The sequence below is a fragment of the Cnephaeus nilssonii genome (assembly GCF_951640355.1).
Source record: "Cnephaeus nilssonii genome assembly, chromosome: 22".
Lineage (NCBI taxonomy): Eukaryota > Metazoa > Chordata > Mammalia > Chiroptera > Vespertilionidae > Cnephaeus > Cnephaeus nilssonii.
The window spans coordinates 22,535,880-22,560,913 of NC_137093.1; the positions used below are offsets into that span (position 1 = coordinate 22,535,880).

The 25,034-nt window shown below is 56.4% G+C and overlaps 1 protein-coding gene across 4 annotated transcripts in view; it reads left to right on the plus strand.

The window, feature by feature from the left end:
• Nucleotides 1-23,364, plus strand: part of WSCD2 (WSC domain containing 2) — a 76,703-nt gene extending 53,339 nt beyond the window's left edge. For 3 of the 4 annotated variants that reach the window (XM_079762479.1, XM_079762480.1, XM_079762478.1), the window contains 7 exons: nucleotides 1,504-1,618; nucleotides 2,023-2,207; nucleotides 8,438-8,559; nucleotides 9,850-10,024; nucleotides 11,669-11,833; nucleotides 12,759-12,959; nucleotides 18,811-20,814. In XM_079762479.1, the coding sequence (XP_079618605.1) occupies nucleotides 1,504-1,618; nucleotides 2,023-2,207; nucleotides 8,438-8,559; nucleotides 9,850-10,024; nucleotides 11,669-11,833; nucleotides 12,759-12,959; nucleotides 18,811-19,163 (1,316 nt within the window). In that variant the 3' untranslated portion in view covers nucleotides 19,164-20,814. Of the gene's footprint in view, nucleotides 1-1,503; nucleotides 1,619-2,022; nucleotides 2,208-8,437; nucleotides 8,560-9,849; nucleotides 10,025-11,668; nucleotides 11,834-12,758; nucleotides 12,960-18,810; nucleotides 20,815-22,982 lie in introns of those variants that run through there. The other variant, XR_013813028.1, reaches the window with a different exon arrangement.
• The last annotated feature ends 1,670 nt before the right edge of the window (nucleotides 23,365-25,034 follow it).

A 25,034-nucleotide genomic window follows, 5' to 3' on the forward strand; every position in this document is an offset into this window, starting at 1 on the left:
TTCCAAGTGGAATGGAGGAAAGAGCACTGGTTTGGGATCCCACGGAACCTTTGTTCTGACCCCAGTTAGCCGCAGGGTTCAGGCAGGCCATTTCACCTTTCTGGGCCTCTGTTCAGTCATCTGAGAAGAGTGTGAGTGTCCCGGCCAGTGTGGCTCAGTTGTTTGGGCGTCATTCCCTGCACCAAGAGGTCACCAGTTCGATCCCTCGTCAGGGCACATGCCCAGGTTGTGGGCTCGATCCCCAGTGGGGGGCATGCAGGAGGCAGCTCATCGATGTTGCACTTACATTGACATTTCTATCTCTCTGTCTCTCTAAAATCAATAAAAACATTTCTTTTTTTAAAAAAAAGAAAAGAGTGTGAGCATGCCAGCGCTCCCCCCTTCACGTGGGTCATCGCAAAGCTCCCCAGAGTTAAGAAGCAGCAAGCGGTCGTTCAGAACATGGGCCAGAGCGTAGGGGTCCAATCCTGGCTTCAGATGCGCAAGCTGTGGTTCCTTAGGCAAGTGACTTAACCTCTCTGGGCCTTGGTTTCCTCTTCTGTATAGAATGGGGATATTAGTACTGACCTCATAGGAACATGGTAAAAATTCAACGCGTAAAGCACCTGGCAAATGCTATGTCCAAATTAATAGTAATCATTGTCAGAACATCTGGGAAAGGACTTTATAAATGGTGTGACCTTCGTAGGTGAGAATTGCTATTTACCAGGAAGTCCAGGGAGGCATTTACTACCTTTAAGAAAATAAAGTAGATGGTCGTTGGACATAATTTTAAAATGTTCCTTTGGATGGAAGCCTTCTCCGTGGCCCACAGTGGAGGCAAACTGTAAAGAACGCCCGCAGCACTGCGACTGGCCAGTGACTTATCTCCTCCCCTTAACTTTGGCCTGTTGTATGCAAGACACGACGGTAGAAACATCGACACAAGTCGTCCCCTTTTAACCTCGCTGGGTTGGTATTTTCATCCCCACTATGAAGTAAACTGGGCTAAGAGAGGTTAACGGGCCCACCCCCCAGGCCAGGACTGGAAGGTGACCAAAGTGAGAGGAAGGCCTTGACCTTGAGTCCCGTGTTGGTTCTAAGGAAAATACCTTAAGGCCTCTTGTAGAAATGATAACATGCTGTCGAGGGTCAGGCTCTTCAGAGCTACCTCAGTGTGGGTCTCATTGCTCGGTGCTACGGAGTGGCCTTGGCTTGGATTCTCGTGTGCCCACTCGTCACTAGTGGACTCAGGGCTGACCTTAACCCTGGCCACAGAGGAGTCTCCTCCTCTGCTCTGCTGGCCTCCAGGATCCACAGCCCTACCCCTTGGACTCCACTGCCCTTAGGGACCACGTTCTACCAACGCCCATGACTGTCAGTCTCTCCTGCCTGCTTTTCTGCTCAGAGGAAGGAATTGGTACCAAAAAGTTCGTAAGGCCACACAGCCAAGGCACCTGCTTACTCCCGTCACCCTTTCAGCCTCGAGCCCAGCCCCGTCTGACTTTTCTCCTCTCCCCAAAGCCAAGTACATCGGCTGCTACCTGGACGACACCCAGAGTCGGGCCCTGCGAGGCGTGTCCTTTTTCGACTACAAAAAGATGACCGTCTTCCGTTGCCAGGACAACTGTGCAGAACGGTAGGGCCCTGACGTCCCAAGCTCCATTCATTTCGGACCCCTTCCTTCTCAGGTTCCTGCCTGTGGTGTTCTTTTCCATGGGAGCATGTGATGGAGGGTGAGCACGTGGCCACAAAGAAAGGGTCTTGTAAGGCTGTGGATGCATAAGTGCGTGTGTGTGTGTGTGTGTGTGTGTATGTATGTAAAGCATGCCTTGTGCTGAAGGTGTATACAGGTGACAGTCAATATGGCCATGGTATGTCTATGAGGATAGGTGAATGGGGGGGATGAAGGCAGGTGGGTGTTTCCTAGGGGTCCTGGCCCCCAGAGCCCTCCCATCCCCAGGTCTCCTCGCTGGGTGAGTCTCCCTGTCCCCGGGGTCTCCATGGCGGCAGCTGCCCTGGCCTGACCGCAGCCTTCCCCAGGGGTTACCTGTATGCCGGGCTGGAGTTCGGCGCCGAGTGCTACTGCGGCCACAAGATCCAGGCGGCCAACGTGAGCGAGGCCGAGTGCGACATGGAGTGCAAGGGCGAGCGGGGCAGCCTGTGCGGCGGCGCCAACCGCCTCTCCGTTTACCGGCTGCAGCTGGCCCAGGAGTCGGCCCGCAGGTGTACGTGAGTTGGCCCCTGCCCCTCTCTGCGGCTCCTTCCTTGGCCAGCGGGCCCTGGCCCTTGCCTGCCTACCTGCACGTCTGCCCCACACCTTCCATGGCTCTCACCACTCCCATGCCATCGGCTGCCCTCCAAGGCTGCCACCCACCACGTGCAGAGCCCTTTGCTCCAGCTGCTTGGCATGTTTCCACCGCTCCCTTCTCTCCCACCCTGAGTTGCCTGCTGGACCCCTTGCCCCCATCTTCCTCCTTCAACTGAGCTAGAATCTGAGCTGAGCCTGTCCTTCCTGAGTTTCTGAAAGCAGATTGTCTCTAACGATGATGACAATAACAATGGCAAACAATGCACCCTCTTCTAAGTCCCTTATATGGAATCGTACATCTAATTCTCACACTCATGCTTCCAATAGGCACTGTGAGTCACCTACTCCCATTTTACAGATGAGGAAACTGAGGTTCAATGTCACATAAACAGCAGAGAATTTAAACCAACTCCAGAGCCTATGTCTTTAATGCTCCCGTGGAGAGAGTTCATTCCTCGCTTGTCAGTGCTTCCGTCTTGTTGCAGAAGTTCAGTTTCCAACCTGAGGGAGGAAGGGGGACAAATAGGAGAGGACAGGAGCTGTGGACACCGTTCTACTGTCCCCTCTGTGGATGTTTAATAGCAATTAATATCTGACTGTCAAAATCCGCTGTGTTTCAGGCACCATGCTAAGCCCACGGCAGAACCCATCTCATTTACCCTCCCTACAACCTTTCCGGGCACGGATGTTACCATGGAGAATTTTACAGTGAGGAAAGCGAGGGTTAATGAATTTAAGTAAACCTGCCCAAGGCCACGCAGTCTAATTAAAGGTGACCTTCAGACCTGTAAAAAGAGCTAATGGCCTCGACAACAGACGGAGGGCGGAGGATGGTCCTGTTTACCCGGGGGCCGGCGCTGCCCAAACTTGACCGTGCAGATGAACCCTATGGGGATCTTGTTAAAATGCACATTCCGATTCAGCAGGTCCGGGTGGGATGCTGCATTTTTAAGGAGCTCCCAAATGATGCCAGGCTGCTGGTCCAGGAACCACACTTTAATAAGTAATAAGGCCTTAGGCCCTGGTGGAGCCGATAAGGCCCGCCTGGGATGCAGCCTTGCCCACACAAAACTTCACGCCTGTCTGCACGCACAGAGAGGTCTCTTCCACGCGAATGCCGCTGTTTATAAAAATTCATCCATGGATTGCTCGAGAATGTATTCTGTTTTACAAACACCATATTTTTGAAGCCCCGTTCAAGCTTTGCTCTGCAGTAGGGTCGAGTGAGCCTGCTGCCAGTTTGCAAAGGGGCCGATTTCTGCAAAGGGATGCCCCACCCGCCTCCCTGTGGGTCTGAAGGCCTGGCTGGCAGAGGGCGCAGGTGGCATATGAAAAAATCCAGGCTGGAGAATGTTCGCACAGCCAGTTCCTGGTTTGGCCATTCGTGTAATGAGGTTTTAATTTGATGGTAGATTTATCATCCCCATCACTGAACCCCTGTGCCAGTATTTATGTTATTTTGATGGTGGCTTTGACCATCTGAAGAGATGGCCATAGTGTCATGGGTATTTAGAGGGAAAAGATGCTGCCACTAAAACAACCCAGTGGATGGGATGAGCCAGATAACAAGGATGGGGCTGTGAGGGTCATTAGCCAGAAATCGGCCAGACGTCCTTTCGGTTAATGTTCAGATTGGACAGTCTTATTCTCTCTCTCTCTCTCTCTCTCTCTCTCTCTCTCTCTCTCTCTCTCTCTCTCACACACACACACACACACACACACACACACACACACACACTTCTGAGATCACCTATTATAATAACACTAGAAGCCTGGTGCATGAAAATTCATGCACTGGAGGGGGTGGTCCCTCAGCCTGGCCTGCCCCCTCTCACAGTCCGGAGCCCTCAGGGGCAGGAGATGACACCCCATCACACCTCTGCTGCTGCCACTGCCAGCAGCGCAAGCCTCAGCCAGCCCTGGTTACCTGAGCCTCGGGTGGCCCTGGGCAGCTGGGCAGCTGCTGTCTGAGGCTTGCCTGCACCTCGGGCTGGCCCTGGGTGGCTAGGGGGCTGAGGGGACTGGGGGACTCCGGAGGCAGGCATGTGGAGTGGCCGGGCCCACCTCGGGCAGGCCTGGCCTTGCCGCGTGCCTGCCACCCCAGTGGGGCTGAGGGGACTGGGCACCGCCCTCTTGTGGTTGTGGGTGCTGCCATTTTTTGAGGATGGGGTAGTCAATTAGCATATTCCCTCCTTATTGGCTGTGGGCGCCACCATCTTTGAGGGCGGGACAGTCAATTAGCATATTCCCTCCTTATTGGCTGTGGGTGCCGCCATCTTTGCGATGGCGTGATGGTCAATTAGCACATTCCCTCTTTATTAGATAGGATGCTCGCTGATCATCTGGGACTTTATAATAAGCTGAACTATAAGTCTCAATACATGAAGACCACTAAACAAAGGTGTGTTTTGCCCTTGTAACAGTAGGAGGGCTGGATGGTTGCGTGTGAGCAGCCCCTAAGGTATCTAGTGGAGAGACAGGCCCAAGACCACTGGGGAGGGGTGTGTGCAAAGGGGTTGTGGGGACTCTGTCTGTAGGAGCCAAGGGAGCAGCATTGGAGCTGAATCTTCCTCAAAGGAGATTTCTAGGTGAAAGAGAGAGCCTTGTGTTCTAGCCACGAGCCAAAGTCCAGGCTCAGCAAAGTTCAGGTGTTGAGTGCCATGTTGGACGCACCTTCCTTTCTGATGTCCCATTTTACAGTTTTGGAAACTGAGGCCCAGAGAGCAGAAGTGGCTCCATTGAGCCTCCTTGGGGAAGGTTCCCAGAGGAGGGCTGTTTGATTAGGGCCTTGAAAGACACATAGGGTTTCGCGTGCTATCCAGACTCAAGACACGTTTCCAAGACGCGGCAGAGAAATCCAGGCAAAGGGAATCGAGTGAGCAAAGCCTGGAGAACGGGAGGCTCCAGGTCACCAGCATATGACACTCGCTCGTATCCCATCAGTCACAGAAATGACCTGCTGCCTCCAGGAGGCCGGGAGGACAAACACCAGATCCCATTTGTAGCATCATCCACTGGTATCAGCACTGTGTCGTGACTGCGTTTCCCTAAGCAGCGGCACCGAACTCTTGAAGACTGTGCGGACTCCAAGGGGGTTTGTTATCTTCCGGGCACCGCTGGGGCGGGTGGGGGACATCCACCTTCCGTGGGGAGGTGCTGGAAGGCTCCCAACGGTAGCAAGCGAATGAAAAGGTTGGCAGAGCAAGTGTCTGCAGGCACCCGGCTGTTCTGCCTCGACACAGACTCTCACGGACCCTTCCCCGTTGTTACAAAAGAACCGAGAAACGGACTTCCTTCGTGGTTGGATTACACTTTTCACAGCGGTTTGCTAAATGTGTCGGCGGCTAGGGTAGCTCTGCTCCAGGGGCAGCGACCTGCCGTGATTTGAAAACATCGGGGCTTCATTGGGTGTTACAGGAAACAGAATTCGCCTGGAAGATTCTTGCAAGATTTGTATTGCAACATCTACATGTCGTTCCCGTGGTGGCTGTCCATGGTGCTGAACAAAACAGATCCTTGACTTAATGGTTCACAATTCACACAGTGGATTTTGTGTGCCATTGTTAGTTCTGGTGATTTTTTTTTTTTCCCGTCTTCCAAAGTTAGAAGGGGAATTTTGTTCACTGCTGGTGATTTATGCTCACCGATACTCCATTCTGACCACTTCTGCTGAGGGGAGGCTCAGATGATTGCCAAAAAAAGTCCCATTTTGATGGATAGACCAACCCTGGCTCCTTCTTTGCCCGGCCTGCAGGCCTCTCCTTGCCCTTGATGTATGTCTGGGAGTCCTGGATTTTATGCGGGCCTTCATGAATTATGCAGTGCAGAACCAAGGAGATGGTAACTAGAAGTTTCTTCTCCTTCTCCCTCATGAGGGGGGAGAATGGCTTAGCTGTTCTCCCCTCCACACAATATACCAGAAGGCTGTGGGAGCGACGCGGGTTTTGAAGTCAGGCGGACATTGTTTCTATGCCAGCTTTCTCGCTTATGTGCTCTGTTGACCATGGCCAGGTCATGTATTCTCTTTGAGCCTCAACTGCCTCATCTGTAAAATGGGGGCAATTCCAACCTTTAAAGATTGCTGTGACCCCCTCCGTGAGATAAAATGGAGAAAGCGTCTAGAACAGTGCCTGTTATGGAGTATTTGTAAACACCACCACCCCCTCCCCAATCTCCTTAAAATGAAGACTCCTCAATCTACTCTGAGCACCACCCAGTTCAGGCTATTTGAATGTGCACAAGCCGACGGGAGCCTGCAGGGGTGCCCAGAAATGGCTGGTTTGAATTCTTCTCAGACAGCCAGGCTCTTTGTGTAATTCCATCTCTCTCTGATTATAGGGAGCCGTTAGCGGCCCCCAGCTCGTGCCTTTCTTCCCCACCTGCATCTTTAATGCAGTGGAGCTTGGCCTAATTACCGGGGGGTGGGGGGGTGGGGGGAGGGTTAGCCGCTTTCAAACCAAGGAGAACTCTTCCACGCCCGCCTTTAAGCCGACGCCTGATGACATTTACTTCATTTTTTTGTGAAGCCCCAGAACAAAGAGATAACGGGACTTCAGAGGCACTTGCAGCTGGTTCCGGGCTGTTCCTCGTCTGCCCCCAGCAAAGAGAGTTGCCGAACAGTTGCTCTGCCCACCCCTCGCTCATAAAAACCCCCCAAGCCGCGGAGGTCACGCACCGTCTCAGCTAGTCTGGCAGTGAGGCGCTGACTCTGTGGGAATGTGGGGCATGGGCCCTTGTGATCCTCGGGCCCCTGCGGTGGGGCCTGAGAGGGTTTCTGGGAAACGCACGGGGCCGGCACGGGATCCCCGGAGCTCCACCACGTGAGAAGCGGCAGGCCTCCCGCAGAACCGCAGAACCGCAGAGATGTGGAAAACTAGGATGTGATGTCAGACAAGATTGGGGTCAAAGCCCAGCTCTGTTCCTCACTCGCTGTGGGACTTGGGGAAGTGATCGAGTCTTGTCACATCTCAGGGTCTCTGCCTGCAAAGCAGGATCATAGTGTCCCCTGCCTCACAGGTTGCTTTGAGGATTCATTCAGATACAGTGTGTGTAACATCCTTGGCACTAATGACACGCACCCTGCACCAACAGCGCCCCTTGTTTTATGCGAAAGCTGTGCTTCTGGAAAGGTATGTGCAGCTCAGGTTTCTGAAAACAACCGAGCCCAGTTTTAAATGGGCCTCATGAACCTTCCAATAAATTTGACTGGGGCCACTTTTTTTTTTTTTTTTTTTAGTTTGTCTTTATTATATTAAGATATACATATTCACTGTAGAAAAAAATAGAAAAGTTTTACAAAAAAAATGGGAATAAAAGTTGCCTAGAATCCTGCTTCTTACCAGTCAAGAGCTCTCCTGGGAAACAGAACCAGGAGGAGGTTAGGCAGGTGGAAAGACACATGGACGGACAGACAGATAGATGGTAGCGGTGTTTATGTTTATTTAAGGAAGCTGGCAAGTCCGAAAGCTGCAGGGCAGACCAGCGGGCTTGCAGTGCAGGCAGGAGCTAATGCTGCCGTCTCCAGGTCTCTGAGAAACCTGTTTGGCTCTTGAGGCCTTCAACTGCTTAGGTGAGGCTCACCCACTCCTTGGAAGGAAGTCTCCTCACAGTCAACTAATTGGGATCTTTCCAAATGGGGTTATTTTAAAGGGAGTCTCTCCCACATCTCAGTCCCTTGCAGCCTGCAGGTGCTCAGCACTGGGTTGGGGTTTTCCCCCTAAACCCCCAGAGGATGGGAGGAGAAGGCTCCCCGGGTGCTGTGAGGAGAGGCAGGACAAACCTGGGCCCTTTGCTGCCCTCCCTCCTCAGCCCCCTCCTGATGAGGTCCTGTCAGCCCCCCCTGGCATCTCCCACCTTCCTGAACGGGGAGTTGCCGTGGTTGAAAATGAGGAAGCGAGACCTAGGCACGCTGACAAAGAACCGGGGATGAGGTGGCCCCGCAAGAACATCTCCGTGACCCGGATTGCTGGCAGATGCCAGGGTGGGGGAGAGCACTGAGCTCTCCAGCTCGTTCGCCTCCATTTCTGCTTCACCGTGCGATCTCGGGCCAGACTCTCGCCTTCTCTGGGCTCCCGTTTTAAAAGTGCTTCTGTGGGAAGGTGGTTCTCCCGCCTAGATCTGACGGCCCTCTCCCCTCTGGCTCTGCAGATGGCAGCGCGGTCTTCCGAGGCTGCTTCCGCAGGCCCGGCAACCTCTCCCTGGCCCTGCCCGTGACGGCCGCCATGCCAAACATGTCCGTGGACAAGTGCGTGGACCTCTGCACGGAGAAGGTGAGACGGGGAGCCCAGGGAGGGGCGGTGTGGGACGGCCGGAGGAACGGGATGCCGGGCTGGAGAGGGATCCTGTGATCCGTGACGTGGGAGAGGGTGTGCCCCTGTCATCTGTCTCCCCCGAGGTAGGGGTTACACAGGGTCAGTTCCTCTCGCAAGAGTGAGGAATACTCAGGAGTGAGCTGGGCCTAAAAGCGTGGCTTTCGGAAGACTGTCAGGTAAAGGCAGGGACCGTCCCACCTTGGGACGGAGGGAGTTCCCATCACCGCTAAGAGAGAAACCAAACGTACTTTGGTAGAACTCACTGGACCCAGCCTTGTAGGAGTGACCTTGGTTCATTTCCGGATTATTCCTGGACCAGCTTCCAGGGGAAATGGGGCTGTGGGGCTTGAGTAGAAGCAGATTGGACGAAGGACAGTCAGTCCCCTGCCCTCCCTCCGAATCTCAGGTCATCCTGCTCCCACTTCGCCGTCCCATAGAACAAGCAAAGCAATTGGGAGCCGCTCTCCCAACCAAGACCGGTACACGCAGGCCCCAGGACCCTCTTTGGTGTGAAAGCATGGATGTAGGCAGCTTTCCCCGAGGCGTGGGTTTTGTCTCACTGTCAGACCAGGGACATGGACCGTGGCCGTTGCACACCGTGAGAAAGGCATTGATTTCTCAGTTTTCTTTCCAGTTCCTCCAGGAGAAAGCTCATCTCAGCGCCGAAGTGTCTTGAACACTCTCTACCCTCAACTAATCTCCCTTTTGCAAGAAAAATGGAGCCGACACAGGGCTCAGTGCTGGCAGGCAGGAGGTCTTAGTGAGAACTTAATGACACTGTTGTGTGTCCATGGTGTTTGCATTTACGGTATGGAAACCATGGAAGCCCCGGAAGTGGTCCAAAGTTTCCCTGGAAATTTAAGTCCCCAAAAGGGAGTGGACTGAGAGGAGACAAATAACTAACTAACGAACAGGGAAACAACTAAGAAAATAGTCACCCTTAAAGCGGCGGGTATGTTAATGAGCTTGATTGTGATGAGTAATACACCACGTATACATGTATCGAGACATCACCTTAAAGACATGCTGTTTTTGTTTGTCAGTTATACCTCAGCAAAGCTGGAAGAATGCCGTAGCGCAGGAGGTACACAGATGGGGCCGCGTTGTAAAAGCGGGGTTCTCTCACGACGTTTCGGGATCCTCAGCTGGGGAGAGGGATGGAGACAGGAAGGATCAGGCTGCTCCACGTCCAGGGGTTTAGCAGAGTTCTTCCTCATCCTCATCCTCTCCCTTCCCCCCCACCCCCAGGAGTACCCGCTGGCGGCCCTTGCGGGCACCGCATGCCACTGTGGCTTCCCCACCACGCGCTTCCCCCTGCACGAGAGGGAAGACGAACAGCTGTGCGCCCAGAAGTGCAGCGCGGAGGAGTTTGAGAGCTGCGGGACCCCCAGCTACTTCATCGTGTACCAGACACAGGTGCAGGGTGAGCCAGGCCTCCCCCAGCGACCCCGGGTGTTCTCCCAGGGCCTCCGTCCCAGAGGTGCTTGGACAGTCCACTCCACGCAGCCCATCCTGTGCAGGCCGGAGGGCGGAGGGCAGGGGCAGGGCTGGTGACCTTGGGCAGGCTTAGAGATCCTGGATGGGCCACAGAGGGAGGCCCAGGCAAGGGGGGTGGGTTCTGAGGACCCTCATCTCTACCCCTCATACTGCAAACCCCCTTGGTAGCTTTCTTCTCCAAATGGAGACCGTGGCATTGAGTGGGAAGGCATCCGGGCTGGGAGGGGGAGACCTGGGTCTCCAACACAGACCACTGCCTGATCCTGGGCAACTCACTTCCCCTCTCGGGGCTTTCCCTCAGCTTCCCTTACATCTGTAGGGACCAGAAGAAATCACCCCTGTGCCTTCTTAGCTCCGGGAGGGGCTGCCCCGGGAGGCTGTGGCCCACACTTTCCAGGGGCTCTGACAGTCGTGGCATCCCGGGGTCTCTGTAAAGGCAGAGAATCGAGAGGATCAGAATAGTGCTCACCTGTCCCAACCCATCTTACAGGTGTGGAAGTTGAGAGCTAGAGAAAATTAATTACTACACCTTTTGAGCGCTTTAGCATTTTAATGTATTACATGCATTGTTTGATTTAATCCTTACAATAGCCCTACAATCTTGATGTTCTTGTCACCCACCCATCCACCCAGTCACCATCGCATCCATCTCTCCACCCATCCATCTGCCATCTGCCCATTCATCTACCCACACACCTATCCATCATCCATCTAACCACGCATTCACCCACCCGTCTACTTATCCATCCATCTGGCCATTCCGCTATCCATCCATCCATCCACCCATCCATCCAAGAAACATTTATTATCGCTGCTATATGCCAGATAATATGGGAAGCACTTGGGGGGGGGTCATTGAAGAGCAGTACAGGCAGGGTTTCTCACTAAACAAATACTTTTTGAATGACAGTTGTGGTAAGCGATACGAAGGAAATGGACACAGCACACTGATGCTAGCCCAGGAGTTAGGAAGGAAGGAGGAGCTGGTTCAGCAGAGAGTGGAAGGATAAGAATCAGTCTACCTGGCAAGGGCGGAGAGGAGACAGTGAAGGCTGAGGGAACAGCGTGTCTGAGGGTGCTGAGTCAGGAAGGCGCAGAGCACAGATGAGGACATGAAGGGACACCAGGTGACTGGCAGGTGGGTGGTGGGAGGGGAAGCAGGTGAGTGGGATGAGCCTTGGAGGATGCAGGGGCCAAGTTAGGAAACTTGGACTGGATCTCACGTAGGTGACACCATCTGAGGGGTTTAATCTGGAGGAGAGGGTGGGGGTAGGAAGAAGGTGACTTACGGCGGCAGGGGGAAACCGAGGCAGTAGAGAAGACTCATTCTCCTGACTTATTGAATCCCTACTATGTGCTAATCCCTTTTCATACATTGTCATTTAACCCTCACATCAACCCTGTGCGGGAGCAACCATTTCCCCCATTTTACAGACGGGGAAACTGAGGCCCAGAAGAGGTTCCATCATGTACACTGGGTCGAATGGCTAGGAAGTGGCAGGGGTGGGACTCACACCCAGGCTTCGCCTGCCCCTGCCCCTGCCCCCTGCTCATGCCCTGCTCTTTGCAGACAACCGCTGCATGGACAGAAGGTTCCTTCCAGCCAAGTCCAAGCAGCTCATCGCTCTGGCCAGCTTCCCAGGTGCCGGCAACACATGGGCTCGTCACCTCATCGAGCTGGCCACCGGCTTCTACACCGGCAGCTACTACTTCGACGGTTCTCTCTACAACAAAGGTGAGGAGGCTGCCTGGGCTCAAAAGGGCACACTGGGAGACCATGGGACTACCCTTCCTGAGCACCTACTGTGTGCTGCTCAGCTCAACCGAACATGTTTATTGGGACCTACTATGTGCTTGGTACCTTCCCTTTGCTTAGATCACTGCAGACATTCCTTAAACACCTAATGTGTGCAGGTACCTCAACACATTTACTGACCAGCAACTCTGAGCTGTGCACAGAGATCCAATAGCTATGTCCACTTTGGGGACATTGATTACCTTCTGCTATTTGTCAGGTAATCCTAGAATGTCACAAATTATAGGAGGGTCCTTGAGAATCATTTGGCTCATGGATCCAGAGTGGTTTCATCTCACGTGTCAGTTCCAGGGAATCCCTGCTTTAGAACAATGCGTTGAGAAGGATTCTGAGCTTCTGTTCTCCTTCAGGAACAAAGTGCCTTAATCTAGTAGTGATGCCTGTTGAGGGTGTAGAAGGGGGAATGGCCTACTTGCCAGGTACAGACCTTCTGCGCACACCCCCCAGAATATATAAATCACTTGTCACACACAGCACTGGGCCCACGGTAGACATTCAATAAATGCCAGCGATTGTTAGTATTCATAGTGACACGAATGCATGAATAATAATGAGGGCCATGAACAAGGAGTGCCCTGGGTAGAGGGACATAAAGGAGAAGGATGCCGAAGTCAGCCAGAGACCTTGCAAATCATTGTATCCCTAGTTCCCATCCCAGTGCCTCGCAGATAGTAGGTGCTCCATAAATACGTAAGAGCATGAAATGAAGGCCTACCCAAGTGAATGTGTGAGACTCCCGAAAAGGAAAAGGCCCAGCAGGGGGCGGGGTGGGTTTCTTCTTGCCTTACCGCCCCCTCACCTGCCACATGTCCTCCTCCCCCCGACCCCCGCTCCCCGTGGGAAGGGTTTAAAGGTGAACGGGACCACTGGCGCAGCGGGAGGACCATCTGCATCAAGACACACGAGAGCGGCCAGAAGGAGATCGAGGCCTTTGATGCCGCCATCCTGCTCATCCGTAACCCCTACAAGGCCCTCATGGCGGAGTTCAACCGCAAGTACGGCGGTCACATCGGCTTCGCTGCGCATGCGCACTGGAAGGGCAAAGGTATTGCTGGGGAGAGGAGGGGTGCGGAGGAGAGGGGAGCTAGGGTGCAGCGGGCAGTGCACTGGGCCGGTGCTGCCTCCTGCGAGGAGTCCAGGAGCGCCTCCTGAGGGCAAGCGTGTGAGACTCCAGTCCCTCAGCTTCTAGTGCTCTTACCACATCCCGCGCATCCGCGAGCAACACCCTCTGGGAGTTAGGCTGGGATGCTCCAATGGTTAAGGACGTGGTTGTGGAGCAAGACGCCCCTGGGTTCTAATCCCAGCTCCATCACTTCCTAGGTAAGCTTCCCCACCTCCCTGAATTTAGATCATCCCACCTGTAACACGAGGGCGGCTCTAGAAGTTTAACCCTGTCAGCCACACAGTAGATGTGATCCATGATGCATTATGGAGATGGAGACCCTCAGGTTGATGTGATTTGATTGACGGGAGGAGGAGGAGGTTCAAGAGTCAGGAAGACCCAAATCCAGACCAAGGTCAACGGCTAAGTGGCCCCGAGGTCACGTGACCTATGAGGTCCTAAGGGGTCACTTTGATGAACAAGCCCAACAACCCTGGGTTGGGAGGCTCAGAGAGGTTAAGTGTCTGGCCCCCAGGTCACACAGCTGGAGAGTGACAGTGTTGGCTCCTAGCCACCGAACTTCATGAAGATGACCCGGGTTTGAGATTCCACTCTGCCGTTATGAGTAGGTGGCTGCCGCGTGGATGGATGTCTCAGCGCCGGGTGGGTGGTAGCCCAGGGTTGTGGTGAGAACGTTGAAGTCTGACCCAACGTCTGCCGTCTTGAGTACCCTTAACCCTACTGGGTCTCAAACACCCTACTCCGTTACCACCCACAGCTCCATGGTGGTGAAGAGAATCACATCGATTCTCGCACAATTAACCCATCTTACAGAGGGACAAACTAAGTTCAGGGAGGCCAAGGAGCCTTTTCAGGAAGTCCCAGGAGCTGGGGTTTGGATCCCAACGCCTCTTCCTCCAGGGCCCTTGCTCTTAACCACTGTGCTAATCCACGGTGGCGGATTCAATGAAATGTCCGTGGACAGGAATCACCCAGTTCAGAGCCCTGTAAATGCCAGCTCCCCCCCCCCCCCCACCCCAAATTCATCCAGGAACGAGGCTGTTCCAGCCCAAAGTCAGGGGGGATGGTTTCTGCTCCTCCCAGCCCTCCCCCGGCTCCCGGCTGCTCTAAAGCTCTGGTCCCTCCTGAGAGGACTGGAGCCTGGCAGGATGTAGTTGACTGGCGATCCACCAGTCACGCCCTCACTGTTGTTGTCATTGATGAAAACCCTCCGGCCTGACCATCCGTGCCCTGGGTTCCTGTTCCCCCATCTGTCCCTCTCTCCGCCTTGCTTCCCCTCTCAGCGAGGGGATGGAGACTTGGACAGGTGGTGACATTTGTCCTATTGTTCCCAGGAGCAAAGAGGCCTCAGAATTATTTCTTTGTAGAACAATGGGAAGGGAGCACCGGTCAGGGCCAGGCGGGAAAGTCTGCAGGTGCGCATGGCGGGAGCCGGTCCCGGGAACAGACCCTCTGCTTGCCGAGCTGGAGAGGGACCTGAGAGATCCCTGAACCCAGTGGTCCTCAGCCCGGCTACACATCAGAATCCCCAGAGGACTGTGGGAAAATCCGTGCTCAGGCTGCGCCCGGGACCGGGACTGCCTTGCACCCCGGACATCCGCATTTGTAAAGCTCCCAGCCGCTTCCAGTGTTCAGGCGGGACCGAGAACCCTGACTCATCCGCTGTTTATTAATGGGGAAACTGAGGCCCAGAGAGAGGCGGGGCCTGCCAAGGTCCTGCTGCCCCAAGTGAAAAGGGGGGACTGGCTTGAGAAGCTCATGGGGGAGCAGGCACTTAGCCTTCATTATCTCATTTAAACTCTGATCGCCGAGGAGGTAAGAAAGGCAGCCATAAGCATCCTAACCTTCATTTCACAGGTGAGATATCATCGCAGGAAGGGAGGAAGTCACGTGGCCGAGGGCCCTGGTGTAGACTGAGCTGGGTTCTGACCCAGGCATCAGCTACCAGGCTCTTTCTTGCCCGGGGCATTGCTGACCTAGCGCCCAGAGCTTCTCCTCTCCTGGCATAGCCCAGTGTCTCAGTTCAGACCATGTTAAAGGGGCCGGCAGCTGGGAGCTTTAAAAAGAAAGAGAAGGGATGGTCAGGACCGGCTGAGCCTGGAAGCTTCAGGGGGTGAGAGAGTGGGGGGTTTCAGCACATCTCCTGTTGGGGTTCTGGGGTCCCCATATGAGTCTGGAATTGATTGGGGGGGGGGCTTCCCCTCCCAAGCCTGACCCAGGTCCTCCAGAGCTCTGGCCCAGAGCCTTCCCCAAAGAACCAAGCCCCACAGCCCCCCCCACCCTCCCCCTCATTTGTGTTTTTGAGACCCTCACTCTGGGGCCCGGCACCAGCAATGTCAGTATCACTTGGGAGCCCGTTAGAACCGCAGGTTCGGCCCCTGACCCGCTGAGTCAGAACTCCGGGGAGGCCCGGCCACCACCTGTGTTTTAGCGACCCCCCCAGGTGTTTCTGGGCCAGTGGCATCGACTTCACTGGGGGGTTTTTAGAAAAGCAAATCTCAACCCCTCTCTCCCCCCGCCCCCCCCCCCCCCCCCAGTCTTACTGGATCCAAATCTGCATTTTCATGAGAAGCTTCGTGCGCACTTGGAAGTTGGAGAGTCCCTGCTTTAGGATGCCGCCCTCAGCCTCGCGTGTGAGGGTCACCTCCCTCAGAGCAGAGGTCACCCTGCTGCTGAACGTGTCCACCCCACCCGGCCTGTGTCCCCTCCGGGTTATAGCTGGGTTGAAGCTCTTGTAATGCTCCCCCCCCCCCGACCCCCGTTGGTTCCATAACATTAATTTTACGATGTCCCTGGAGTGGGTCCAAAGCAAAGTTTTATGTGCTATGATTACGCAAGGTGAATTGTCCTGAGTCTGCTTAATGAAACGAGGACTGTGCTTAATGATTCCGTGGGGAACTGGGTCCAGTGAAGCTATTCATCAGGCCCCGGTTCCTCCCATCGACAGGAAGGTGGAGCGGGGTGGCCAGGCCCACGTGCGCGGCAGTTCCGGCGCGGCCAGCCCCCGTGACCAGTGTGGTCCGTGGCTCAGTGAGCCTTCGTTACCCAGTTTGAAGGCAGCAATCCGTTCCTGGAAACCCTGAGCTAATCAAGGCTTTTGTTTTTCATTTTTATTCTTCTCCTTTCCAATGAAGTAGCTTCAAGTGAGGGATCTGTGCCATGGGGGCGGATACAGCTGCTGCCCAGACTGCCTGGATCTCACACGTGGTCTTGGGGGGAAGCTCTGACCTAAATGATGGGGCCTGGGAGGCCCCTCAGAAATGCTGGGGGCCAGCATTTCTCTCCTCTATCCCATTCCCTGTGCCAGGGCCTTGGTCAATCTCACTCCGTTTCATCTGCACAGCATGTAGGCCACAGGTCTAGCACAGTCACCGTTTCGCAGATGGGTAGACTGAGACTCAAGGACATCGCCTAATGTCCCCAAGGTCACACAGCTAACGTGGAGAGGAGCTGGGTTTCGGACGCAGGCGGTCTGACTCCAAAGTCGTCACAGACAACATCCGGAGAGAGGAGCGCCTGAGCTGAAAAAAGATCAGGAGCTCAGAGGGTTTGCTAGGAGGGCAGGAGCCAGGCCGGGTCCAGGGTGGATGTGGGTGCGAATCCCGCCTTGGACACCACCTGTGTTTTAGCAACGGCGCTTTGAGCCTCCTCTCTCTCCCCTGTGTGTACAATGGGGCTAGGAATTCCTACTCTTCAGGCTCCTTGTGGGCACTGCCTGAGATGATGCCTGCGCATCGCCCACCACAGCCCCGACACACAGTGGGTGCCGAGGCCACACACGTTCCCGTCCCACGGAGGCGTGCAACCAACAAGGAGGCCATCCCCGCACCACCTGCATCCCAGGTTGCAACCCGCTGCAGGGCCCGGCCATCACGCCCCTCCCTTTCCCTTGAGGACAACCCTCTTCCAGCAACCCCTTGCGATAGTCAGAGTGGCCAGGCCCGGAGTCGGGATCTCTATGTCCCTGGTGCCCGAGCGCTGACTCCATCCCCAGGGGCTTCTGCCGCGGGAGCAGCAGTTGCCCTGAATCACGGGGGATGCTGGGAGGTGACTCGGGAGCGGGGAAATTCTAGAAAAAAAAAAAAAAGTGAAACAGACTATGTACACGCTAAATTTTCTCTAATCACCCAGATACATCTGGTCTCAACCCATTATAACAGTGTAGGCCCAATTAGCCAGATACATTGTAAATAATCTGTTTTGGGGATAAAGAATATCCTTCTCACCAGCATAAACACTTCCCCAGCCGTCAGGGTGTGCCAGCGGGAGCTCGGGGAGCGGGAGCCCCAGCACGGGGCCTGGTGTCTTCCGCAGACAGAGGAGTCCTTTCTCACAGCTCGGGCGGGCGGCTGGGCATGTCGGTTCCTCTCAAGAACTATTTATTGAGCCCCCGCTGGGTGGGAGGCAGTGGGGGCGAGGCTGCTGGTGCCTTCGAAATAACGATAGAGCAAGATCAGAACCTGGAATCAGGCAGGCCTGGCCTGGACGGTGCTCCCTGGCTGCGTGGCCTTGGGCAAGTCACTTCACCTCTCTGGGCCTCAGTTTACCCAATGGTGATAGTGAAGAGTAGTCCTTTCTTTCCAGGGTAGTCGTTAGGATGAACTGAGATCACGGGGATCCGTCACCCGGCCACGGGTGCAGATTTAGTTCTGAAGAACCAGCCGGGCTCCCCAGCAGGGGTAGGAGACTCACTCACTGACGCTCCTTCCATGAGCACTTCCTTCTGGAGGGGGCACCTGGCATTGTCCTCGTGGAAAGCAGTGGGCCTGGCTTCAGGGCTTCGGAGAGCCTGCCCCGTGACTCTCCAGCTGGGGCTGGCCTCCCTTCCTGTCCCAGCCTCCTCCTGGGCTGGCCTCCCTTCCTGTCCCAGCCTCCTCCTGGGCTGGCCTCCCTTTCTCTGTCCCAGCCTCCTCCTGGGCTGGCCTCCTTTTCTCTGTCCCAGCCTCCTCCTGGGCTGGCCTCCCTTCCTCTGTCCCAGCATCCTCCTGGGCTGGCCTCCCTTCCTGTCCCAGCCTCCTCCTGGGCTGGCCTCCCTTCCTGTCCCAGCCTCCTCCTGGGCTGGCCTCCCTTCCTGTCCCAGCCTCCTCCTGGGCTGGCCTCCCTTCCTCTGTCCCAGCATCCTCCTGGGCTGGCCTCCCTTCCTGTCCCAGCATCCTCCTGGGCTGGCCTCCCTTCCTGTCCCAGCCTCCTCCTGGGCTGGCCTCCCTTCCTGTCCCAGCCTCCTCCTGGGCTGGCCTCCCTTCCTGTCCCAGCCTCCTCCTGGGCTGGCCTCCCTTCCTGTCCCAGCATCCTCCTGGGCTGGCCTCCCTTCCTCGGTCCCAGCCTCCTCCTGGGCTGGCCTCCCTTCCTTGGTCCCAGCCTCCTCCTGGGCTGGCCTCCCTTCCTTGGTCCCAGCCTCCTCCTGGGGCTATAGACTCCCTTCCTCGCTACCCAGCATCCCCCCCTGCCTCCCCCTGTAGTTACCCAACTTCTCTCTGGTTTCAGCCACCCCAGGGGCTGGCTGGCTGGCTGGCTCTTTGGGGTCCTCTCCAGGGCTCCCCAAGGAATTTCCCGCATTCGGTTATAGCCTGACGTACAAGTCAAGACGATCCCAAAAATACCTTCCCAATTTTGGTGACAGTCCGTCCTGTCCTTTTACACACCCAGCAAGGTGAGTGTGGAGATCTCCCGGGAGTTGAGGTGTCCTTCCTGCTGTGAGTGACAGCGACCACTCGGCCCTGCGTCCCGGGAGCCGCTCCGCCCTCTGACTCGGCCCTCCCTCCTCTCTCCACAGAGTGGCCCGAGTTCGTGAGGAACTATGCCCCGTGGTGGGCCACCCACACGCTGGACTGGCTCAAGTTCGGCAAGAAGGTGCTGGTGGTGCACTTCGAGGACCTGAAGCAGGACCTGTTCGTGCAGCTGGGCCGGATGGTCCGCCTGCTGGGCGTGGCCGTCCGCGAGGACCGGCTGCTGTGCGTGGAGAGCCAGAAGGACGGCAACTTCAAGCGCTCGGGGCTGCGCAAGCTGGAGTACGACCCCTACACGGCGGACATGCAGAAGACCATCCAGGCCTACATCAAGCTGGTGGACGCGGCCCTGAAGGGGCGGAACCTCACGGGCGTGCCCGACGACTACTACCCCAGATGATGGGCCCGCCGGGGAGGGGCCTCGAGACCCCTGGGGACCCCGCCCCTCGTCTGGCCCCGTTTTGGTCTGGGGACAGCCCCCTCGGCTGCTGCTGGCCTTCAGTGCGTTTCCTGCGGGACACAGGAGCCTCGGGGGACAGCCACTTGCCCACAGCCCTTCACAGCCCAGGAGGCCCCTGATGGGGGGAGTCCCAGCCACACAGGCTTCTGTCTCCCACGGCCCTGCCCCACCTCTCTGGTTCTCCCCGGGGGAGGCCGGGCTCCTGGGTGTCCCGGAGACTCGGGTGCTTCCCATGGGTGCTGAGGACCAGGATGCTGGGAAAAGTGACCCCTGGCGCTCAGCCCTCTGGGGCTAGGCTCTCGGCCCTTCTCTCCACCGAGCAGCAGTGAGTGGCACCGGGTTCATCGAGCCACTCGGGGGGATGAAAGATGGCTGGAGGCTTCTCCATAGCGTCCAGTTTCGGACATTCTGGCTGGGTGGGGGAGCCCCAATGTTCACAGGAGGTTCCTGGGCACCACCAGGTGGGGTCCCTGCATCACGAGCCCACCCCCAGGTCACACTGCTCCTGAGGACCGCGCTAAGGTCACATTCTGCCCTTTCCGCCCCCACTGGGCCCCGGAGGTGACCTGGGGGTCCCTGATCCCACGTCCAGGGTTCTCCGGGCACCGACGGTTACCCCACCAGGAGGGCCGAGGACCCACGCGGACTCTGAGTACGAACACGTCGTCCTGCCGCTGGTGCGACACATGGACCTCACACTGCCTCTGACCCCTGCCGACGGGGCCTTCGCTCTCCAGGTGAGAGAGCAAGGGATGCTCCAAACCCGGTGGGACCAGACCCAAAGGAGATCCAGCTCCCCTCCTGGACCATCGGCCTCCGTGACCACAGTCCCAAAGGCGTGGACCCCGCGCGAGGCCCCTGAGGAATGAAACGAATGCAACGGCTCTTCCCTTCCGCACAAACGCTGCTCCCCGAAGCTGAGACGGCAAACCAAAGGACTCCTGGGGACCTGCGCCCCCGATCCTCGATCTTCGGAAGCATGGATCCAGGATCCCTCCGCTCCCCCGCCTTGGAGACCAGCGGCTTCCCCCCTGGCCCGCACCTGCGCTCCTGCACCGCCCACACCACGTAGCTGCAAAAGCCATAGGTCACAGCCCTTCACTGTTCTGTCCGGAGCACCCCCTCTCCCCAGCAGCGCCCCTGAAGCCTCGGGGTGCAAGGACAGGCTCGCTCCCAAATGGCCAGGAGACCATGGAGAAGGCGAGCGTAAAGAGATCTATTTTTTTAAGAGGAATAGGACTCATACATTCCGCCTCTTGGAAGCCGGACATGCAGAGCGAAGGGGCCAGGGGATCAGACCAGCGATTCTCACCCTGAACCCTCCCCTGTCGGCTGTGGGCGACCCCAGGGCCCAGCCAGGGGCTCGGAATGTGTTTTGTACCGCGTTTATTCCCCCCCCCCCCGGGCTCATTTCTAGTCTTTGGGGGAGCCTTCCCCCACCCCCCGGTTCCCACCCACAGGCCAGCGCTCTCCGGGAGCCTCTGGGCCCACGGCCTGGGCCAGCTCTCTGCCCGCGGTCACCTCAGGCCACCGGCCTCTGTCTGAAGATTCCTCAGGTCAACACCGTCATTAAAAGTGAGTTTTGTTGAGAATCCCACCCCGTGGCGGAGTGTTGTGTGAGGCGCGCTCACAGAGGGGTGTTTTTGGGGGTGTCTGGGTGAGGGAGAATGTTCCGGGTGCCCACCTGCTGGTGTCTGGGTGACTCTGGAACGGCCGGCGGAGACCCGAGCGCCTCCGTGTGCGAAACGGTCCCCGTGGCCAGCGGGGGAGCGGGGCGGTCAGCGGGGGAGCGGGGCGGTCAACAGCGGGGACGGGCAGGGGAAGGGGTGCCCAGGACGGGGAGGAGGGGGTGAGGTGTGGAAAGAAAGACCTCAGGAAGGGGAGAGCGGGGGGCTGTTCCAGGATCCAGGGAGGGTCCTGCTCCTCGGGGGGCTTGTGTTGGCTCCCCAAGTCCTTCTGTGATGACCCCCCTGGGCCCCAGGCTACCCTCTGACCCCCGACTCACATCGGGATTCCGGTCCCAGCCTGAGCCTGAACCAGTATACTAAGTGTGACTGGTCCCAGAGGACTGATCCTGAGTCACAGCGAAGCTGGAATCCTGATCACAGACTGAGCCCTGATCCCCCCCTCAGAGGCCCAGCCTCAGTCCCCTTCCCCCTTCTCGCACACATTGCTCTGCTCTCCCCCACCCCTCCCCCTCTCTCACTGTGTTCCTTCCCATGGCCTCCCTCTCTCAGTTTCCCTCCTCGTGTATTTCCCCCAGCTGCTCATAACCCCCTCTCCTTCCTTGTCCTTCTCTCTCTTTCCTCTCCCTCGTTTCATCATCATCTCTTGCTTGGCTTCTTTCTGCTGCTGGGCCAGCATCTCACTACATCTGTCCCTTGAGCTCCGAGCTCCGGTCTCCCTGCCCACCTCTTGCTCGTGCCCTCCCTCCCTCCCTCCCCACCCTATTGTCCTCTCCCCAATCCTCTTCCTCGCCTTCCCGGAGAGTGGGCGTGACTCAGCGGGATCCAGACACAGTGAGACACATGCTTGCTACCCAGGCCAGTAACCAAGGAAGTGGTTTCCTTAGCAACGGAGTCTGCAGGCATGTGCTCCACAGCCCCATCCCTTAGCTATTGCAGTGAGGACTGGGGGCGGGGGTGGGGAGGGGCGGGGGGGGCATCAAGCCTGGAGACAGAGAAGTCAGTCATGACACTGCTGTTGCGACCCTCGTGAGAGGGGACTGTGGTCCGAGACCAGCCCCAGGCCATGCCTGGCATTGTGGGGAGACCGGAAATCTGAGAGGTTGTGGGGGAGGTGGGGCGTGGGGTCAGAGAGAGGCATGTCACACGGAGAGAGCGGAGGGAGGAAGCCACCAGACTGGGTGACAGACCGGATGTGGGCAGGGGGAGGTGACAAGGCCGAGAGGCCCCCCACGATTCAGCCTGAGCAGCTCCCGGGAGGAGGTCCTTTGACTGACAGGAGAACCTGGGACCGAGGAGCAGGGCGGGAGGGGGAAAGGCTGTGAGCTGACGTCACTCCCTGTCCCCTGGTGTTCACCGTCTAGTTGGGATGGCATGGGGGGGAGGCGGGGGCGGGGGAGGTGGAGACAGACACGGAAATATCGCGTTCAGTTCTCCCTATAAATTAGTGACGAGGAGCGCGGGGGATCAGGAGCAGCCCCAGGGGCATGAGAGGCACAGAGAAGGTGATCCGTTTGCTCAGGGGAGGATCCTTGGGTTCAAACCAACAACCCAGAGCCAGTCCCCAAGATAGAAGACAGAAGGGGGTAGAAAATGTGGAGAGGCCGCGGGGCGGGGGGTGGGGCGGGGGGACGGTTAAAATCACTTTTCTGGTACTTTTCCCACCGGGAAAATAAAAATATGTTCCCTCTTAGAGAAACAACAAATGGGGAGGGAAGAGACAAAAGCCCCCCCCCCCCACGTAGGATCGCTTTTGCAGCTATAAACGTCCCCCAAGAAAACACCTGTCAAGACGCATCACTTCCAGAGAGACAGAGACGAATTGCTCCCCCTCTTTCAGGCTGATATTTAAGTGACTCCAGGGCGGGGAGGGGGGTGATGGGGGCGAAGGGCAGAAAGTTGGTCAAGGGAACCCACGAAAACCGAAAACCTCGCTCGGCTTCTCCCCAAATGCAATACCCCGCGCCGGTGGCGAGGAGAGCTGTAAATCTGGGTGATTATAATATCGTCCTCACAAAAGCAACGTGTTTGTTCATCACGTTTGCACGCTGACAATTTCCCCTCAAATTTACAGTCTGCAGCCCGCCGGCGTGCAGGGGGAGAACCGTGGAAATGAGAACAAACCGGCGGAACATTGAGGAGGAAGAGGTGATAAAATATTTATCCCCTCACCCCGCCCCCCAGTGTCCGCCGCCTTAAATCCAACTTCAAACAAAGGTGGGGAGACATTCGGCGGGCCCGCGTCCGCATCTCAGGCCGCTGAGAGCTAATTGAACTGAACAGTCGTTATGGAAGAGAATGTGTTACAACTAAATGATTCCTGTGTATCCTGAGTCATTTACTAAACAATGATGGAGAGTGAACAGTCGCCAGAAGTGAGAGAGACGGTAGATCTTGGTGGGGACAAGACGTGTGTGTGTGTGTGTGTGTGTGTGTGTGTGTGTGTGTCCTACAGTGAGGGACTGGAGGGAGGGGCAGGTACCCAACCTGTAACCATAGTTACCTGGGCCTCCAAAACGGAGAATGCCCAACCCTTATCCCAGACCTTCTGAAGCAGGTTTTCAAAAAAGCCAGGAGTCGGTGGGAGGGAGGCTGTGGGCCTGCGGGAGGCAAAGTTGTGTTCCCAGTTGCCTTGTTGGTAACTCCTGGCCCGTCAGGCACCAGGACAGCAGGCGCCCACAAAGGATCGTCAGTATCCTCCATGCACCCCTGGCCTTCCATGCATTATGATCCACGCATCCCTGGCCCTAGCACGGTACCTAGCACATAGTAGGTGCTCAGGAAATGCTTGTTGATTTCCTGAATCGGTGAATCAGGAATATTAAAGATGTTCAGAGAAAAGCGGCCAGTCATCAGCTGAAGCAGGCCCGAGTCATGCCCCTCACTGTCTGGAATTTTTTCCTCCCACTCCCCCACTCCTCCCCCCCCCCCCCACTTGAATCCTCAGACCCCATGAGTGGTGTGGTGTGGCCCACTCATACTGGCTCTCAAGAGCCAATGATGCACATATTCTCTCAAGCTCACACTCAGTTACATCACATTGGTAGCTTGAAACTGGCCACAGTGAGAATATTTACACCATGGCAAATGGCAAATGCAACAAAGGCAGGATTTTTAGTTTTGGTTTGGGGTGTTCTTTTTTTTGGGGGGTGGGCAGAGCCGGTTGTTAAGTATTCACCAGCACACAGCTGCCCAAAGCACACAGGCACACACGGTGCCATTTCTTGTCTTTTCTGCGGCTCTATTCATCGTGTCCCCTCCACCTGGAAAGCTTTATTCTGGCTGATATCTCTGCCCCCTTGAGACTCAGCTCTTCCTCTTCCAGGCAGCCTCCCCTGCTTGACCCAAGAACCAAATTCAGCAACTTCTCTAACCTCTGCCGTCGCAGCTCTGGCTGGACATGGCCATTGTTCTGATCACTTTAGTCGTGTGTGTGTGTGTGTGTCTGTGTGTGTGTGTGTGTGTGTGTGTGTGTGTGTGACCAGGGCATGAACTCTGTCAGGGCCTTCACCTTTGGATTTCCAGGTACCGCCTGGCACAGACTAGGGGCTGAGCAGATATTTAGCCAATCAGAGGATGAATACATCGATTACATAGAACACCATCCACCAACCTCTCTCAGCCGTCACGAACTTTGGGATGAATGGATAGAAGGACTCACCTGCCCAGACAACGGCCAAGAAGAACGGGGAATGTAAAACCGCGCACAGGGATGATGGCCGCTAACACGTATTGAGTGCTAATGACACGCTGGGCGCTATGCTAGCCCCTTCCTGTGTGTCCCATCACTGGGAGACCGGGACACTAGGTCTCCCCATTTGACAGTCAGGGAAACCAAGGCTCAGAGAGGTTCAGTAGCTCACTCAGTGTCACACAGCTGGGGATGATAAAAGTGGGCTTTGAACTCAGGCAGCCAAGCCCCAGTCCCTCTGTCTAAACACCACACTGCATCCCAGGGGAGGAATGAGCCCACAGCCAAGAAGGGAGGGATGGATCTGGCAAAGCGACATGGAGAAGACAGCTGGCCTTTGTGGGGCTGCGGACCCCGAGGTGGGGTGGGAGGAGAGAGAGACAAGGCCGTCACTCGTGCAGCAGGCTTGGAGCCGGAGCCCCCGAGGACTTTGGG